This window comes from Rhea pennata, chromosome 1 (genome assembly GCF_028389875.1).
Source record: "Rhea pennata isolate bPtePen1 chromosome 1, bPtePen1.pri, whole genome shotgun sequence".
Taxonomy (NCBI): domain Eukaryota; kingdom Metazoa; phylum Chordata; class Aves; order Rheiformes; family Rheidae; genus Rhea; species Rhea pennata.
The window spans coordinates 198,844,696-198,865,057 of NC_084663.1; the positions used below are offsets into that span (position 1 = coordinate 198,844,696).

General features: G+C 36.8%; 1 protein-coding gene across 3 annotated transcripts; it reads left to right on the forward strand.

Moving 5' to 3' along the window:
• On the forward strand, positions 1–18,479 carry C1H11orf65 (chromosome 1 C11orf65 homolog). 3 transcript variants are annotated; one of them, XM_062567261.1, is made up of 9 exons: positions 1–1,108; positions 2,698–2,790; positions 4,898–4,951; positions 6,633–6,836; positions 8,319–8,452; positions 12,356–12,526; positions 12,756–12,811; positions 15,490–15,683; positions 18,342–18,479. In XM_062567261.1, exons 1-8 carry the CDS (start codon positions 1,001–1,003, stop codon positions 15,645–15,647), a joined length of 978 nt encoding a protein of 325 aa, XP_062423245.1. In that variant the 5' UTR covers positions 1–1,000; the 3' UTR covers positions 15,648–15,683; positions 18,342–18,479. The 3 variants fall into 3 exon arrangements, with proteins under 3 accessions (XP_062423245.1, XP_062423247.1, XP_062423246.1); XM_062567263.1 differs by lacking the exon at positions 15,490–15,683; XM_062567262.1 differs by lacking the exons at positions 15,490–15,683; positions 18,342–18,479 and adding an exon at positions 13,266–13,389.
• The last annotated feature ends 1,883 nt before the right edge of the window (positions 18,480–20,362 follow it).

The following is a 20,362-nucleotide window of genomic DNA, read 5'->3' on the forward strand; positions in this document are numbered from 1 at the left end:
CTGTTCTGTGTAGTTCCTTATCAGCAGTGCAGAGAGCAACCCCTTTGCCCATTACTGTTACAGTTACTAAAACAAGTAGAAATGAATTAAATGTTGGTACAATAAATTCCATCTAGCAATTGGGCAAGGGTAGTCTAAAATATATGTTTCATTAATCAGTCTAGAAGTCACAAAGATGTACGTAGTGGATTCTTGGAGGGAAAAAAGTTTTTCGGCAGAGGTGGAAATAAACCTTTTGAGGCAATATCAACAGCCCACCTGCTGATACAGCTGGGGAAAAAAAAAGATGAGCTTTTGTGCACATAATTTTGTGCCCAAGTAAAATTCTACTTGTTCATCTTCATGAGTGCCTAATGTGAGAAATAATGAACTAGAGTCAACGGCTAGTGACAAAGATAGTGTCTTTGTCATTTGTTTATGGAAGAACAGGTTCCTGTGTGGCTGTGCTTCACACATCTGAATTAAGAGATAACCTCTATTGATTTTTCAGGTTACGTATTACAAACCATAAAGTGTTAATAGGGTCTTTGTAGATAACTTTATTAGCTGAGACTGTTCTTGTTATTAGATTATTCATATCTGTGTGGTATCCTGTATCTCTGTAATAATACAAGGCACTAAGGGAGCGTTTTACAAAGATGCTTAAGACTATATCTCACATACACATCTAAAATGTTGGATTGTAGTTGTGTCAATTGAACATGATAATTATCTGTTTGTAGTTATGCATGACCCTTGAAAAGGAAATCTTTTATATCTGTTTTATCAACTTCTAACAATTCCTCATCAGAGTTCTGCTTAAGATTGTGAATCCAGGAAGGAAACAATGGAAAAGAATACTATTTTAAACTCCTAATTTATAGACTTTTTTTCAGACGTCTATTGAATGCATACTTCAAACTGATTCTAAAATAAAAGAACTGTGAAAATAGTAATTGCGTCAGTGTTGGAATATTTATGGACAACATTATTGCATATTGCTTTCATTTAGATATTTGTAATGTCAGTGGAAGGACAGAACATTCCAGTTGGTGTCTTCCCTACAGCACCTGTTGAGAAACAGAATCATGCTGCAAGAATTATACAGAGGTGTTGGAAAAGCTGTATTGTAAGTCGAAAGTACTGCTTTGTTTTTAATTATTATGTGATTCCAAAAGTACTGCTTTGTTTTTAATTATTATGTGATTCCAGAGATACTACGTCTTTCTCTGTTAAATCCTTCTCTTTGTTAAACCAAAAAGACAATGAATTCTCTGCCAAGAGAGAGAATTTCTCCAATGTGATCTTACTTCCACCATTACAAATGTCTGCAATCTCTAAGAGGTGATTCTGACTCTTAATAGATGATTAACAGTGGACAGAAGCATATTGTGATATATTCTGTAGACATATATAGTACTGTATTTATTGTATATTGTAACAGTGTGCAGAGATGTATGTGATGGTTTTATATTGACTTATCAAAAGCAAGGGAGTTTCCACACCACGAATCTGGTCTGGGTGAGCCTTTGTCTTTCCCTTCAGCTTTGCCTTGTGTTCTCTCTTCTTTTATCTCCCACAGATTTTTGTATATATCCCGTTTCTTTTCTGGCTCTAGGCTCTACCACCAGTGTCTGCTCGTCTTTTTTTCTGAAGGCCAGAAGGCTTTCCTAAGACTCTTTTTTTCTTGCTATTCTGCTCTTTATTCCTTCTTGCTTATCCTTTTCACCTCTTAAGTTTGCAACCTTGCTCCTCTTTTCCCCCCATTAAGTGATTTTATCACTGTCCTGTCTTTGTAAGTACACATGAACAATACCTTTTACTTAGAGTCTTTGAATTCAACTTTAGTTTTTAATTTACTTTATCTATATTAATTCCATAGAAGATCTCAGTGTTCTGACCAAATTACAAAATTCTGTTTATTGGCATTATATCCATTGTTAGGAGCTCACTGACAAGGATCAAGGAAGAGAAGAAAATAATCTTAAAACTCAGGTCACTTATCCTAATTTTTGCATTGCAGTGTTCTAGAACATTGCTGCTCACCTACTGATGAACACATACCAGCAGTGTTTTTTCTTTTGTTTTGTACTCTTCTCTTCTGTAGTAGTCCATGGCACGTGGATAAGTATCTTTTGCAAGGGCTTCAAATTCAGAGGAACAGCCCTCATCAGGAGAAGGACAGTGATATATTACTGGAGGAAAATGCATCTTCAAGAGCCATGAGTAGTTAATGATGGCTGGAAAAGGAAGGATCTGGACAGGATGACCTGATCTTACCAAAAATAATTTTTAAAACGTTGGGTAGTATTAACAAATTGTTTTTAGACATAGCTTTGTAAATCTAAGCTGGAGAAGAAAAGCTGAGTTTTACTAAGTGATCTATCAGTAAGCTGTAATAAGCTGATGGATTTAGGTGCTGTCTTTCAACATACTTTCTAATTAAGAAATCAGAAGATTGTACTTTTATACTGATTGCATTTCCCTCTTAAATGCTTTTTCATTTTTATCTTATTCTAATGTTAGTGGAAACTATTTCTTACAATGTCTTTAGTTTCTTTTAGATAAATACAATTTATTAGACCATTTCAAAGATAGTGCCTCAATTCATCTTAAATTCTGTAAGGTTGGGAGTGGGAAAATCCATTTGCAGCTATTTTCCAAAACTGGAAAATACAAAGACTATGGCTTTCTTAGTATCTTTGCACTTCTCTGCAGGATGTGCGTATATTTCAATACTACAAAGAACTAATCAGCTTTAAAGGAGCAGGGGATCCTCGTCTTCTGATGAAGTGTATTGACCCTCGGGAGGTAAGGGCTATACTTACTGATATATAGCTGTTCGAGTTACACAAAACAGTGTGAAATAAGATACTTATGTTTGAATCTTAGCTTTTCTCAATGTTCTTTATTTGTGATACAGTGTTGTAAAATGAGGCTCATTTCAGTATTTTAAATCAAACAGCATTTTTGGTTGCACCCTGTTTTTTTCTGAGTCCCACAGTCTGGATGTGTTGTGAGTTTGAACACAATTGAAACTGTGGTCCAAGGCAGAACTGAGCTGAACATCAAAAACATAAACAAAACAGATGTGAAAAAAGAAAGGAGGAGACTAAACATATAGAAATCAGTTGTCTTCTAGAAGTAAATATAAGGACAGCAATTTATTTCTTGCAATCTATTTGAAAGCTGATAATTATAAAAGCAGTTATAGACTGACCAAGCTGACTTCCTGTGTACTTACTGATGAGAGACTATAGATGGCATTTTCCTTAAGTAGCTTTCTGTTTGCTAGAAAGCTCATTATATTTTGATATTTTCTGGTTTCTCTAGTAGACTAGGGGCCTAAGAGGGGCCTAAGCCCGATCAAGAGCCTATTTTTGCAGATATTACCAAGTAATTGAAACAGTATTCAGAGTCGTATACTGGAATTAATTTATAATGAAACTTAGAAAATCAATTATCTGAAAAGTATGTTTTGGCATGCAGGGCTAGATGTGTTTCTGCTTCCATTTGTGGTCTTTCTGCTTAGACTGGATTTTAAGATAAAGCAAACATCACAGATGCGATTGGAAAGGAAGGCCCAAAGAACTTTGCCCCTATATTTCTTCTTTCTGAGATCTGCAATTAATAAATACAGAGACATAAAATAGCTTTATTTAAATAACACAGTGTTTATTTTTAATAGCAAGAATTTGTAACAAAATGGAAAGCCTCTTAAGTATAATTAAGACTGGAATTCAGCTGCAGATTCAGACACCTAATTAAAGTATCTGTGTGGTATTGGGTAATTGCACTGTCATTATAGTCAGTGCAGGTTTGGGAAGTACAGTTGGCAGAATCTGGAAAGTGACTCATTTTATCAAAAAATGGACAATACTTGGTCAACTGAATTGCTCTCTAAACTCCACTGGTGGTATCAAGTAGCTCCCCATTGACTGGCTACCTCAGGGCCTAGTTCACATGTAGACAACTTCATCTAGGTATAAAAATTTAGAGTCTGAATCTGGATCCAGATCTTGCTATAATCATCTGTACTTATACGAAACTTACAGATCCTAGCGTCACAGAACTGCTCTCTATCTGTCGGTCAGGGATTCATTGTTCTTCCTAGCTGGTTCTCTGTTTTTCACCTTGTGATTCAGGGACTGATTTTTGTACAACCCCAAGTTCCTCTTCCTGCTTGGTTGCCTTCCCAAAAAGAGTTACCTTTTCAGAGTGAAGAATTAAATTTTGGAACTTACTGATACACATTTTTGTAGATGTACAAGATAGAAATGGGTTTAAAAAGAGATTAGTTAGATCCAGAGAAGGTAGGTCCATTTGTGATTATTAAATGTGTTGGTTTAGATGCATCTGCTGGCTCAGTATGTTCCTGGATGCTAGAAGGTGGGAGGGCAGTCACTCTAAGAAATTACTTCTGCAATAATTTCTTCTGTTTTTTCCTAAGCATCTGAGAATGAGAGAGGGTATTTTACAAGGTGGAATTTTATATTTGCATTACCAAAATGTCTTTGAACAAACCTCTTAGAAGATCAGGAGCTAAAAATGGCAGAATTCTCCAATTCTGTCGTTGCTGTAGAAGTTATGACATCTTTGGTAAGGAATGGACATATCTGGAGGGAAAATGGCCCAGGGAAAATAATTCAAGCAATTAAAATTTGCTGAGATGAAAAATTCGCTGCTTACATGAGGTCATCCTCTTGGTTGCAGGCAGCAGAACCCCACCCAAGTACTGGATCTCTGTTGGTGCCTGGGATCCAACTGTCTAACTAATACTGTATTCAGCATGTGTACTGAGAGATTGTAAGCTTAACTTTACTTTCAATAAGTAAATTATGTAGTTGTTCATAACTGTTTCTGTCTTAATTTCTCAGTAGGATGGAACCATTGTAGATTACTGCTTTTCTACTTGCAGGCAGAGTTACTGGATGTTGCAGCAGGTGCTTTCATCAAATTCAGACTAGGTGGTGTAAGTATCATTTTGCAGTATGTGATGTTCACTGTGGTATTGATTCTGATGCAAAGAAAGTATTAAGCATATTTGTATAAAATAAATGTATTCAAATAAACAAGCCAAGGTAGACTAAAACTAGATTACTAAATTCTTGAATTAAGCACCTAAGAAAAGCAATCTGTATTTCTGCAGTTCTTGTCAGTCTCATTGACCTAGAGGTTAATGGCCAGTCTGCTTTTACTAAGAGTACAGCTCAGGTTATCTTTTTTAAGTTGATGTCAGTGGAACAAACTTCTTATGGCAGATTTTTAATGGCCAGATTTATTCCACCTGCCTTCAGTCATATAGCTGAGATACGTTGGCAAAGAGGACAGTTGTTCAAGGTTCCTGTATAGTCAACAGGAAGAAATTGTTATTTTGAGAGGACAATTAACATTTTAGCTGTGGTAAATTGCTCTGTGGAAGTGACTTTCCAGCTCTGTTAACTGTAGAGGGAGTCTGTGGTGCGTAGGCTCTGATTTAGAATCTTACTACAGCAAGGTTTGAAAAATAGTACATAAATGCTTAAATAGTCTTTTAGTTGAAATGTCTTGGTATATGTGTGTGCTTAGATTTAGGCATAAAATACTTGTACTCTTGAAGTACAAGTATTGCCCAGCTGTCTGACTGACTGTTTCTGCTAAATTTCTTCTTCTGTAATTACTTCATTCCTGTTCCAGACCTTCTTCTCTTTATTTAACACTGCCTCATAAATGAAACATCATTAATGCACATCATGTCAATTCTAAATGATACTAGTGAAGCATTAAACACTACTTAGCCTTCTATTCAGGTTAGAGGTCAGGGTGCCAGTTTTACTACTTACAGGATGATCCTCTTTAGTAAATCAGTGTGAAGTAAAGAGTATGAGGATGGGAATTTCAGAGTCAACTTACCCCTCAGCAGCTGCTGGCACCATAATGAATATAAAAAGGAAGAAGGTTATTTTAACAAGGTATGTCCCATCATTCTAAATTGTTAGTGATATTTTTAGGTTCCCTTTCCACAGGGTTCATGGATGGGTTCCACAGGAACCTTTTCCTCAGGTTCCACTGAGAGAAGTGAGTGTGATTACCTGTCATCAAAATAATTTCCATCAAAAATGATTGGTAGTGGGTGGTAATACCTGATGTAATTATCAATGACTCTTGTGATTTTCAAATTATTCTCCATTCTCTACGTGCTATTTCTCACAAAGGGTTTTCTAAGACATCTAGCAAGAATACTGGGATAACAGCATGGGTGGAACATTTCCATTTTCTTTCTTATTAGCAAGACAAGGACTGAACGATGGAATCAAGACTTAGTGTGTTTTCTGAGACCATGTTACATAGACCAATGTTTGCTGGGCAATTACAGTAATTTTAACAGAAGTTAGATTGATTCAGTTGTATAGTTACTGAGTGCAGTTATACAATAAATCACTTGGCAGTTCGATCGACTGAGTTTTAAAGAAACCCAAAGAATTTATTGCTGTTTTAACAAACTGTTATACATACGGGTGTATCCTCTTTTAATCGTTAATAAAGTCTATTTAATTACCAAATATAATTTCTGCATATATGGAATTCCTATCTGAGCTTATAATAAACTTTCAGTTCTGAAATTCCAACTTCTAAAAAGCCAGCTCATATTCTAACACAGTATTTCTCTACAGGCTAATTTTCCTCCAAATATTTATTACAAAATATTCACTCATAGACCTATTGTGGACATGTGTGCCAGCAGCCCTAAAGACTATACAAAACCAAACCCCAAGCAGCTGTTACAAGAAAGGATTCTTGGAAAGGTCTGGAAGGATGATGGCAGTGGCTGGTACAAGCGTATAGAGAACAATGGTTGGAGACTTCTTTCCATCAGAGTAAGCAAAGAAAAGCAAATTATTTTTCCCTAATACATTAACTCATCTTTTTCCTCACAATTGCTGCACGTGTGAGCTGAAACCTTATTCACATAGTCCATATATCAAATCACCATAGACAAGATCTTGGTTGTCATTTTATTTAATGACAGAAGGTCTACATTATTTGTAATACATTCTTCCTAACTTAGTCATTGAATATCATCCTGACTAAGAATGTGTTTAAATAGCTCTGAGTACTATCCCGCAAGACCTTGTCAGCTATGAAATAGACCTAGTTGTAAAGATACAGTATAGTGCTTAAATAAGAACAATGAAATGAAACACTCTGTTGCATTAACTCTTAACTATGTTTAGATTAACAGTTAATAAAATACATTATTTGTGGCAAAATTTGGGATTGATAAACATACTTCTATAGTAAAGACTTTTTATAGTGTATGGTATAAAAAAGTAGAAAATTGCAGCATCAAGTTATGTTAAAATAATGGGGCATTTTTTAAATTCTGGAAACAATTGTATCTTTGGCAGTATTTCTTCAGGATGAAATGTCTGCACAAACACAGTGTTCTAGTAGTAATTTGACCTGAAGAATGTTTAACCAAATAGTTTTCTTGAGTGTTATCTACCTAAAAGTTTAAGGGTGGCTACTTACTGTCTGATACTGCAGGGAAGTGAAACATTTCTGTTGAACTGTTGTGCTTCCCTAGTTCTGATGCTAACCTAACCTGGTGTAGTTAGAGCAATTATTCTTAGCCCCTAAGGATTTCATAACTTAAAAAAAAAAAAAAAAAAAAAAAAAAAAAGTGTACCATCTTGTGGAGTGTTAACAGACTGCTTTTCATTTACATTTACATAGAATTTAAACTTGGGGTATTATTTTCTGGCTGTATTTCTCACCATTTGAGTTTTTCTGTGGATTCAGACAGAGCTTCCTGTGCTTCATTTTATGCCCATTGCCTCTTGTCCTGTCACTGAACATCACTGAAAAGAGTCTGGCCCCATCTTTTTTACATCCTCCCTTCAGATATTTATATACATAAGATCCCTCCCTCAGTCTTCTCTTCTCCAGGCTGAGCAGTCCCAACTCTCTCAGCCTTTGCTCATATGGGAGATGCTCCAATCCCTTAATCATGTTTGTAGTCGTTCGCTGAACTCGCTCCAGTATGTCCATGTCTCTCTTACACTGGGGAGCCCAGAACTGGATACAGAACTCCAGAGGTGGCAGATTTTGTGCAGATGGAACAATGGTAGTTGAATTTGTATTTGTGATAAGACACAGTAGCTTAAAAGATACAAAACAGATTCTAATGAGGCATATTATACTAAGTGTTTAAGTAAAACGTAAAATGGTACATCTATAAACACTGTCAACATAAAAGACCAAAGCATATGACCTATGAGAACATACATGCTAAAGTTTAAAAACATCAGCAATGGTACTCTAATGTAATTCTCTCAATATGTCACATTTACCAACAGTTTTGGAAGACTATAGATCCTATAACAGATGAGGGAAACAAAAAGGCAGAGGAGTTTCATTACTCTAGGATGAAGAGGAAACAAGAAATTGAGAAAAAGCGAAAAAGGAGAAAAATTGAATGGATGAAAAAGATGTGAGTTAATACATTTTTCTGACATGTGCGTAGGGTTTTTTTTGTATGTTTAGAACAGTAATTTTGTCATGGCTATTTTCAGAAATAATTAATTTTCCTGCTTAATTAAAAAATATACATGATAAACAATGAAGTTCTGTATCAAGTCGTACTGAATATTATTTGAGCTACTCTCATTGTGAGCAAAGCTACTCTGGGCTTCTGTTAATGAAATGACACTGCAACTATACATCTGGTGCTTTGGGCCCCAGCCAGAGAAAAGCAACATTATTCCAAGTTGTATTACCTCTCTCTGTGGATTTCCCTGTTGATATCTGACAGCACTGCAGAGGTGTTGTGACAGAAGAACATAAAAACTGCTTTCTGGACTTGTGTGGAAATCCCATAGATAAATGCCCTCTTCATGTAGCTTACCAACACCATCATCATATGAAAATCTAAGCACCTAGTCTAAAATTAAGTGTCTAGCCTTCCTCAGTTATCAGTGAATAAAAATAGGCATGTCCAAGGAATGATTCAGCCCCTCCTTAGTTCTTTGGTATGTTGACTGTTAGAGAGGTTGAGTTCCTAGGTAGGACGACTCATTTTCTGAAAACTCCCATCTTTGTTGGCTGTTTATGGATTCTAACTTAGCCTGCTTTAGCTATTAGCTAATATTAGCTTCAAATATTAGACCAAATAAAATTTGCATTTGAAAGCTAAGTGAACCCTTTATATGGTATTGTACACTTGGTTTTGGAGGCATTTTGGTTTGTGGACTGTCACGTGTTAAATAGCTCTTTAAACAAGGTGTAATGAAAATGATGACCTATGTCTTCTTTATTCACAAACCTAAAATATTATTGGAATGATGTAAAGCTTGTAAAATTTGGGAACTGTTTTTGCCTTGAAGGTGGTATGGAAACTTGTATCTTTTCTCCTAGGTGACCTCTTCCCTATTATTTCTTGCACTGGAGATTAATTACTTATCTATTTACTGTTTGTTTCCGTTGTTTAATATACATGTTGAATAATGTAGAATGGACATGAAATTTTACAAGACTCCACTAGTGAAAGGGCAGGAAATGTAAATACTTGTTTAGCATGAAAAGTAAGACCTGACTCATTTCAGGATGCTGTGTTTCAAGCCAGAAAGCATATGGAGTTTAAACCAGAAAGGTTGGTGATGATAATGTTGAAATGAAATCCAGCAGAATGATTATGGATATATTCTATGTACATTAGTTTATTCCTAGTGGCTCATAAGGCTATTCTATATCTGTGAAATAAAACAAATCTTTCCTATAAGAGATGCAGTGCTGCAATACTGAGTCAGCAGTCTGAGTTTGTAGAGTAGTTCTTAGTCCAGCTGTAGTCGTTCAGTAGAGCATAAGCATGTGTGTTTGATCTGCTGAGCTCTTATTACAAAGTGCAGCGCAGATAATTACCACTGATAAGCGCAATCATTTTTGTTTAAAGACTGGCAGCTAAATTTTACTAATATTTTAATAAGTTTAAAAAAAACCAGAAACTAGTTTCTGAGGCTTTATCTACATCAGTGTTTTAGCTCTAGGCACCTGTATGCTTTTGAAGCAAATCACCCAATCCTCATCACCTACCACGTGCTAGTTTGGGTCATGGAGCAGCTTTGATATGTGGAAATTAGATTCCCTTTGGAAAAGAAGACACGATGCAAATATTTGGTTAATATTCTCCCAACACCTGTTGAGATTACAGAGGTGCAAACCAATGAGCTCCCTGTACCACCACTAGGTCCCTAGCTGGTATCAAGTATGTATGTGCCAAAAGAGTGTTTTCAAACCATTAAGCATATATATGGACCTTGATATGCTGCTATATGGTGAAATTATGTCTTTGTCTTCATTTAGCTGTTAACGATTAGCTTTCAACTTTTTGCAGTTTGCTCCTTCCACTGAGCTCTCTATTGCTTCAGTGTCTTTTCCCTTTTTTACTCAGCCTGCCTTCTCTTGCTCTACCCCCTTGTTTTTTACTTTCTCTTTTCTTTTGTCCGTTTTTACTGCCTCTCTGCCCCTGCCACAGGCATACTTAACAGCTGTCCCCTTCCCTCCCTTTCCATCTATTCTTCCTCTGACACTTCAGAGGACACCAGTTTGGTGCCATGTGGGCCTCCAAGAAATGACCCTGTTGTTCAGCCTGTGCTGTAGAAAGGGCCAAAAGCTTCTTTGATAGCAGGATATGCTGGTGGTATTGTCAGGAGATTGACAACCTCATGATTGCTACCAGGTGCGGAAAGGTCTGCCTTCATGTGATGAAGACCATCTTAAAGATCAGGGTCTATAGCCGTACTGTGTTGCAGGAGATGGTGGCAGATGTGTCTCTACTACAGAGATCTTGAATGGAGCTTTAGGGGGAACATACCTTCACACCCACCATCCTGTTGCTCAGCATGTACTGCCTTGTACTCAGATTTTTTAGCCTTGGTTAAAGCTATGGGCCTTCCCTGCATGTATATTCACTGGGCTGGAGCAGCACGTACAGAGATGACAGCCTGGCTCATGTAGTGTTGGTGGCCCACTGTTAGGGTGGTGGAGTGGTCCATCTGAAGAGGGTGCTTCAGCAAAAAGCCTAGTGACAGGACAACACTCATTTCTCCTGGGAGCTGAGAGAAAGGTGGGTATGGAACAGAAGCTCGTCATACTGGGAGGAAGATATTTCCTTGGCAGGAGGTACCTTTCCATTCTGCAGAGATGCTTCAGTTGGCTAGGCCTCCCTTGCCCTTACAAATCTCCCAGATAAGGTGCAACAGCTAATCACACAAACCTTGTCACAATTGTGGAGCAGAGATGAGAGGGGATGTTAAACATATGACTGGATATTAAGACAGTTTTTTATTCATCTCAAAACATTTACCACACTGCAAAAAGCTGTAGTCTGGTTCGTCATGTTGTAGCCTGCTCTTGGGCACTGAGCGTGATCTTGCCCCTTAGCTTTCCAGGCACACCTGAACACAAATGGTAGCTGTCAGGAGCATCCTCCCATCTTGCAGAGAGCTGAGAGTATACTCACCAAAGAAACTGGTCCCTGCCACTCCAGCTAGGATGGAAAGATTCACCCATATGGGTGTCACCTCACCAATATGGAGGTTATGCAGGGCACAGTAAGTATCCATAATTCGAAGGACTTGAGGAATGTTTCTCTGCACGCTGTTACATGCTGCCCTATCTCACTTTAGGTAACCAAAAGTGCATTCCACTTAACCACGGTGTGCAATAAGGACATTACAGAAAGCGAGAGAGACTCCACCACGATTCTTAAATAAACCCAATAAACCCTAACAGTTTATTGAGGCCCGTGGATAATCAAGTAGTAGTCTTTATGTAACTGCAGCTTTCCTGTGCTGGGCACCATATGGAAATTGCATCCTAAAACAGAGGTATCCACCAGCTTGTCCCACCCTCACAATTGAAGAGCTGACAGTGAATGAATGAATGGATGACCATCTCCTATGTATATTACCTGAGGGTAGAAACTGGGAGGATGGCCTCAGAAGCCTTGTTATGACTGCCTACTCCAAATTGTTGACTTGAAAGCTGAGAGTTGAGAAGCTCCACAGGGTAAATAGCCAGCTTCTTAAAAACAGATATGGGTTCCCAAAATTTCATTCAAGGATGATGATACCTGGTGCCAGCTCTCAGCAGTGGTTCTCGGCAGTTCCTCCACTGTTAATCATCCTAGGTCCCACTGATAATGGAGTCAGGCAGCCTGTGCTTTTCTCTTTGGCCTAGAACCTCTGATCAACTGCACACTTTATTTGGATTTGTTGCTAGGTAACTTTAATTCAGGTAGACTTAGTATATGGAATAGTTAAGCAGTAATGACTGTCCTAAGCAGCATTTAAAAAAAAAAAAAAAAAAAAAAGGTTCTTGCTTCCTGTTTTGTTAGGTATTATGCAGGAAGTTTGTGGGTCACAACAGAAGATCCTACTGCTGCGATCTTAATTCAAAGGGCTGCAGAAGGCATAGTTGACACTGTTGAGAAAGAAGGATCAGACAATGTAATGGACTGGGAAGTGGATGAAATACTGAGATGGACAAATGCACTCAACTATGAGGAGTAAGTATATGTTTGGGATCTTATTTTGGAAGACTTAATCCTTAGTGATAAAGTTTGGTAAAATTCTGTCTAAATGTCTCTACAGAGCCCTGTAGTTCAGTGCATTAGGAGGTATTTCTAAATTCTGACTAAAACAGACCATCAAATAAAACTAAAGATATATTACTTTGTAGGATTTTGTAAATTGCAATGCATTAAATAGAATGTATGTTTGTTTTAATGTGCTTAGGTATATAAGCCAATGGAATAAAACTGCAACAAGCAATTCTTCTGCTAACTGTCAAGGTAAGTGACTATCTGTATAATAGCAGTGAGTTTTCATAAGTACAGTTTAATTTTTAAGATTAATGTAAAAGTAGCAACAAGATTCCTTGTTTTTCTCAGTGACTTTTTTCTGTAACTTACTGAATTTCTAGGTCCACAATATAAACTCCATAAAAAGTACTGTGTGTATAATTTATCAATCTATTTTTATGGTAGTGAATTAAAATGTGAAATTATGTTTTAATCTAACAATTGAAAAGGGGTGTAAAATTTAGAACTCCAGGAGAAAGTACTTTTGAAAGGCAAATACTTTGTACTGAACTCACTGTAGCTGATCATGATTCAGCATTTAGTTCTAAGGTTCACTGGTCGTCCAGACACAGGAAATGTTCATGTTTGAGACAATAAGCAAATACTAGTCACTCTCATCATAAACTGACACTGTCTGTTTAAAAAAAATTGTCTCTTTTCACAGTCAAGCATCTTACCCAATTATTGTCATGAACGCTACTTTGTAGCTATATGTAACAAGACAATGAGCAGAATCCCAAGGCCTTACTGATTGGTAAAGCATACTTTGAAACATGCAACTGTTTCAGTCATCCAGATTTTTGTATACTTTCTAAATTTTTGAATTATTCAGAATAATCACAGTTGTATCTACAGTTTTATTTTAAGCTATGAAAATTTATTCTTGGGATGATGTAATATGATTTTCATTTATTGTCTTATTGCTGACACCTGGTTTTATTATTGAAGATTGTAATACAACTGCTTATGTACTTAATATATTTTAGAATTAAATTCATTTTGTTCTCTATTGTTCTTTTTGAAGAGCAACAGTCAATCACATGAAGGTAAATGCTGTTCTTCGCAGCACTTATATTTGGTCTATCCTTTGTACTTCCAGTGTTAGGAAATGTGTGTCATCTTGCATATGACAAAAAAATTGTCACAATGGCCAGACATCAATTTGTTGGAGTGATCTCATAAGTCTTTCAGCAAAGCATTTGGTTCATATCATTCCATGATCACCTTCATACCATGCAAAAATAGAGCATCCTACAAAGGGAAGCCTTAGTTTTCTGTCTAGTGGATGATAAATAATTTTTCAGTAAATTTTGATTAGTTCATAGACATATTTGGAAGACAAATACCAAGTGAGTTATTTATAAATTGGATGTGTTAAATGCACTGCAGCAGCCAATATTCAAAATAAAAGACTTGCTTTATATACTGAACATATTTTACAGCCTCTTTCTCCTATTAAGAAATCCACAAAGCTCCTCAGAACATGCAGTTAATTGGATCACTTGATTACTGAAACATTCATACCTCTAATAAAGAGTGATTGGACAATGCAATGGGATATAAATGTAAAACGGATTTTTCTGCTTATACTGATTAATTTATCAAAATAATTTTACATACATGTAACTTTTTCAAGCATTATGTAACTTCAGATGCTTTAAGCATGCCTTTAAGTGATGAATAATTCTTTCACAGCAGCAAACAGTATAAAAAGATACACTTGTAATAAACAGCTGTCATACATCTGTATAACATTTGTAATACAGCTACTTCAATGAAAATGAGAAACAATTAGTAAAGTACTAGAGAGAGAGGCTGAAAGCCATATTCATTAAGGGCATTTGGAATTAAAAAGAAGGATACTTGGAAACCTTAAGAAGTAAGGGTGAAAAATATCATAGGAGTAGGAAGGAAAGCAACTGGGAAGAGCAATAGTGCAAATAGGGAGCTCAAAAGCTTAATTTCATGTTTTACATAAAGTAAAACTGGCTAATTTGAACTGAGTGATGACAAAAGACCCTATTGCTTTATGTTACCATCATATAGCCTGAGGAGAACCAGAGTCCCAAAGGTCTTTGTTATCATTCCATATATAATGTTTACCATAATGGAATACCTCATTTATTGTGGTTACCTTACAAGACCTTGCATGTCAATGACAGAATTAAGATTAAACAGATAAGAGATAGTTATAAACAGATATATGTTACATCGTGATTTGTATCCACAATGGTTTTCGCAGATCTGAATAGACTGATTTAAAAACTGTTTTTAATTAAACAGTAGGGCTGTTAAGGCATCACTTTTAGGCTTAACTTTCTGTGTCTTGACATAGCCAAGAGGCTTTTACTGTGTATGATCTACCTACGTATTATGCAATGTCTAGGCATGTTAACATACCGTATTGACTGATTAGGGAAGTGAGGCAAATCAAAAAACAAAAACAAAATCAAATACTGAGCCAGATCATTGTATTCTCATTTAAACTAACATAATTGAAATTGTTTGATGTAATTTAGGACTAATACTGCTGTCTGGAAAAAAAATGGCCAACAAACTATCCTTAATACTTCTCAAAAAGAAAATCAGACTATATTTTGCTTTTATTTTTTAAAAGTAGAGCAATATTAAGTGAAAAAAAAGTAGAGCAATACTATTAGATTATGAATCATAATAGCAGAAATCAGCTTGTTATATGAGCAGTCTTAGGTAAAGTTAATTCTCTTTTTTTCTGTCTCCATTTTTCTAACATAAATAGAACTGTCTCTAGCATTTTTGTAAGTTAGTGTTACAAGGATGTGTAACAGGTAGAGGTAAAGATAGAGTTATTTAAAATGTCTAAATTACATTGTAGACTGTCTGACTTGCATTTCAACTCTTCTGCTTAGGCTTCCAGTTTGTTAAATCACAACATGATACCTATGAATTGTCCCAGATTCTGCACCATAACTTAAAAAGAACAGCAAGCCTTAGTACCTCACCTATAATAGAAGCAGATTTCACATCAAGACCAAATGTAACACCAGCAAATACACCTTTTCTTTGAGGAAGAAATTTCTCTAATGGATACAAATTCTAAATGGTAATTTTGCTACTATTCATTTATGTTTTGCTCTACTTTATTGTGATGTGGAGTTACAGTTTCAGCAACAGAAGCTAACTAAACAAGTGTGTCTGAGAGAAAAAAAGTAAACATCATCTGCATTGTAGTGCCAGCTGCTCTATGAACACAAACAATAGAATCCATTTCTGTTCTAAATCTTATCTGCAATAATTTCTTTTTTCAGAGCACATTTCTTCCTCAGAGCACAGCATAAAGTTTCTGCATAATAGATGGCTAAACTAATACACAGGCTTTACATTGAAAGCTGAAAATTACTGCAAAGTGATAGTGATTTTTAGGCTTATCTCTGCCAGATATTTTCATCTTTAACCTGTTTTGAAAATATCTATTTACTACATTTCCCAGTCCACTGGTAAACTGTGATTGTTCTGTCCCTCTGTCTAAGACCATTTTCTTTTACTTTTAACAGTCATTCTTAAAGTTCTAGTATGCAAACAGTTTCCCCCAAGTCCAGCCATACGCAAGAGAGCGTTGCTGCCACACAGTCTTCCTCCAATGTATTTTTTTTTTTTTTGACTTTATGTTGTGATATGCTGGGCATCTATCAAAAGAAACACATATACTGTATAACTAGGTTCACTGCCGACTAAACAGAAAGTAGCTGGAGCCTCCTAGCAAGAAAGCCACATCCATTCTTATTTGTGTAAGCATTACTGCCGGGGTAAAACATATGAGAAAAAACTGAATGCAGAAACTGCTCAGGAAAGCCAAGTTGTAAGGGGATATTTTGTTGCAGTCAGTATCCATTTTAGGGAAGATGAAACCTAAGGACCTTGTCTGGCTGAAGGATAAGCTCTCATTTGTAAGGAGCCATGCAATTCATCTTAAATTTTGCTTAACTGAAGTCTCTGTCTATAATGCAAAATGAAAGAGGAGAGGGGGACTATGGGGTCAAGCAGGCTGAATCCATGGTTGCCCACACTGTTCAATTATCATTTAATTTCTGACTTGTGTTTTGGACAGCATCAGCTTGTTTTCTCCAAGCAATACACAGACTTAGCTTGGGAAACAGTTCATCTGAGGAACCCAGTCCAAAAGGGGATGTGGGTAGCACTGCAGCAAGTTTGGCTCCTTCCAACATGCACAGTCCTCCCACATTGGCCCAGCAGGCTTTATATTCTCAAAACACCCTGAGATAATCTCCTCCTGCCCCCTGTTCATGCAACATGCCACTCAGCAGTATAGAAAGGCAACTGCAGATAAGCTGCAACATAGATTTATTTCAGAAACTGACCCTCCCCACACACACATACATGCACTAAGCAATTATGACCTAAGATACTAAGGATGTTGGTAAGATACTACTTCATTATTCTGTCTGACTAGAGTAACTGACTTAATTTTTAAATTTTAATTAAGCTGATGTTACTTTCATATTAAAAATTTGCATCAGGTTGAGAGTTATTCCCTATATCTTGGCAAATGACGTGGAATGAAAGTCTCAAAAATAATATACTGGTTTAGTCCTGAAGGGCTGTCAGAGTCCAGTACTCTCTGGCCAGCTTCTTTTAGATTCTGCACACGTGGAGAGTGCAGTGTTTAATATAAAAGTTTACTTTGATGATATTTGATGTTATAGGGGATTTTTGATTTAGCAGAGTGATACAGCAATATACTCTAGAAGTGTATACACTTAATAAAATACAGCAATTGCAATGTACAGTTCAACAATATCCAACACAATACCGGTGTTGTTGCCATTAACAGTCTCTATAATATGCTCACCATCACGATGCTGGGCATCGGCAGTCGCCAAGAAGGAACATGTGGATTGAAACCAGCTCAAGCTCATTGCTCTCTTCAAAATTCCTTTCTTTTAGTTGTTCAGGTTTTATACTCTGCATTGGGTTGAACCTCCTATACACTTCCCCAGTGCTGGTCTAGCTAATCTCAGGCAGACATTCACATTCTCTTGATAAACTCGGGAAGAAACATTTACACCAGTTGATCCATTCAACAGACACAGCTGCTTATCTAACATAGAGGCCACCCCCTGGTCCCCTTTGTGTTGAGATAAAGTCAGTTGTGATTAATGAGCTGCATCCTACACTGTTCCTGAAGTTCGTGGGGCACCTCACCCTCTGAGCCTTCTCCCATTGTAGGGGTTATTGGTTAGTCACAAATGCTGAACAAGAACACGAGACTAAGAGTTTCTCACACCGCAGCATTGTTTGGAACGTGCCAATGGGAAGTGCTTATTCGAGCAACTGGCACGTGTTATTTAGCACTTCCACAGCATGTTGGGGGACTGGAGACAGAGTCAGACTGGAGGACTGAAACTACAACTCTGTATCAAATAATAAGAGTCTTGATAAAAATTTATGCTATGCTGCCTTTCTGGTAAGAAAGGACATTGCCTGAAAGAACAGGAAGGTGAGGATGGAAAATAGGGTATGGAACATGCATACTGCAAGCTTTTGCTATTGTACAACTATGTAATTTCACAGTGTCCTTTGAATGACTGCATGCACATTTAATTACTGATGCTAACTGACATTTAATTATAGATTGTTTAATCAAAGGAATAGAATGACTGGCAGTTTTCTGGGATTTTTCGGGTAAGTTGGGAGAGAGGAGGTACAACTACCTAATTATTATTTGCTGCTTTTGTTATAGTCTGAAATTTGTATGGAACACTTATGGATAAAGTTTCCGAAGCCATCATTCTCTTTCTGCAATAGCTACAGACACCTGAGCAATGCCTACAACTAAATGCCTTATCCTCTTTGAATAAAAATCTCTCTGTATGGGAAATCTGAAGAATTTTCTGTCACAGATGCAGGTAATTTTTGGAAAGACTATATGCAAGTGAAGTGGTCTCATACAGAATTCCAACACCTTTTGTGACAATCTGACAGATCCTTGTGTAGTGGGAAAAAAAAAAAAAAAAAAAAATAGCAATCCGCTCTTTCTTAATTGAGGTTATATATTGTAAAAATGCTGTGAGCATTAATAAAAAAATGCTATCATCAGATTGTATGATGGAGCAGCGAAAACTGAAAAGATTGAAGTCTCGTAGCAGAATTAGGTCTTTTTTAAGATGAAAATATTTAAATAGGTCATTCAATAATATAGATGCTTACATAATAGAAGGGAAAACACTGAACTGGCCATTGTTAAATGATGTGCCAAAAAGCACAGTTATACAGACTTCTACTCAGTTTAAGGAATTGTCATTTTGGTACTGTAGGTGTTGACATCTGACACAAGGTAATTTTCCAAGCACTAAGAAATTAATCTTGTCCATCAGAAAAAAAATATATTCCATAATATTGGTCAAGATATTACAGGCTAAAAAGAACTTTATGCTTGATAGCTGCCCTGCTGTCTACAAAACGAGTTGTAACTGGTGCAGAAGCACAACTAAATTTTAGCAAATGGCTTCACTGCTGCTGTGCCACTTGTCTAGTTTCCAGAACATGAGATTTCCAATTCAGAAGTTCAGTCATTTCTGGTTTTGTAAAAGCAAACATAGAGGGGGTCCAAAACAGGCTTTTGGTAAAAAGATCAGGCTATTAAAAAATGTCTGTGAATCAAATACTTGTTCTGGATGGCCAAGATTTTTCTGCACTTGTAGTGTGAAGAGTACTTTGGGAACAGAGAGGTGACTTAGTAACTAGTGTTCAGGATACTGAATACCAGTCCAGACATACAGTCAAACTGAACATACACAGTGTCACTGAACACTGGAACCTTTTTCTTTCACAGTGGTTTGAAAGGCACACAATCTGTCTCTGTCTCTCTCCCTTCTCCACCCTCTCACATTCTTTGCATATAAGCCCATAAGGAGCATGACTGGCACTATTTCAGAGCCTTTTTAATCAAAGAAAAGCAATTTTGAAGAACTGAGAGGTGAAGGCAGATGAAAACACTGTATATATACATTACTGCTTGCAAGAAACATCTTACAAGACTGTTGACATAAACACAGGTTGACTGCAAGCATTTACACTATGCCATAAATTTATCAAGTGGAAAGCAAGTTCTTCACCTAAAAACAGCTTCAGAATTGCTCTACCCAGTGCTACATCACCCTTGAGATGTCAGAGATAGTGTAGCAGGAGAAACAGATAGCTGTCCAGTGGGCTGCCCAGTAAGTGATGAAAATAGAGTGCTCAGTGATGCTACCGAGATCACTTGAGCCCTGACAGAGCATGTCATGGTCCTGGCAGAAGGCTTGAAATAACCTGCTAGCCTTTTGGACAGTGGTGGAAAAGATTTAGCCATACCTCTTGCTCTTTTAGCAATGGACAAGAACAGAGTAGAGGACTGGTTGGGGCTGGACCTGTGCAAATAAGGAGGGGTCTCCTCCTATTAAGGATGTGAAGCCAAGATTCTACCTAGTGTTTGCTTTCAGAAAGAAAACCAAAAGATTCAGCCCACTGAATAAGATAAAATTTTGACATCAGCTTTGAGAAAGAACTAGAGTGTCCTTCTGGGTACATTTCAGTCTTCGAAAAACATAGTAAAGATGGCTTAGCAATAAATGTTTGAAGTTTCTCCATCCTCATATAAAGATCTGATGAAGGCCTGAGGCCAAATACCATTGTCCCAAATGTAAAAAAAAAAGTGTAATATTAGTGTTAAAATGCATGGAGCTCCTCTGGTAAAGTTCATGATAAAACTATCAAAATGGA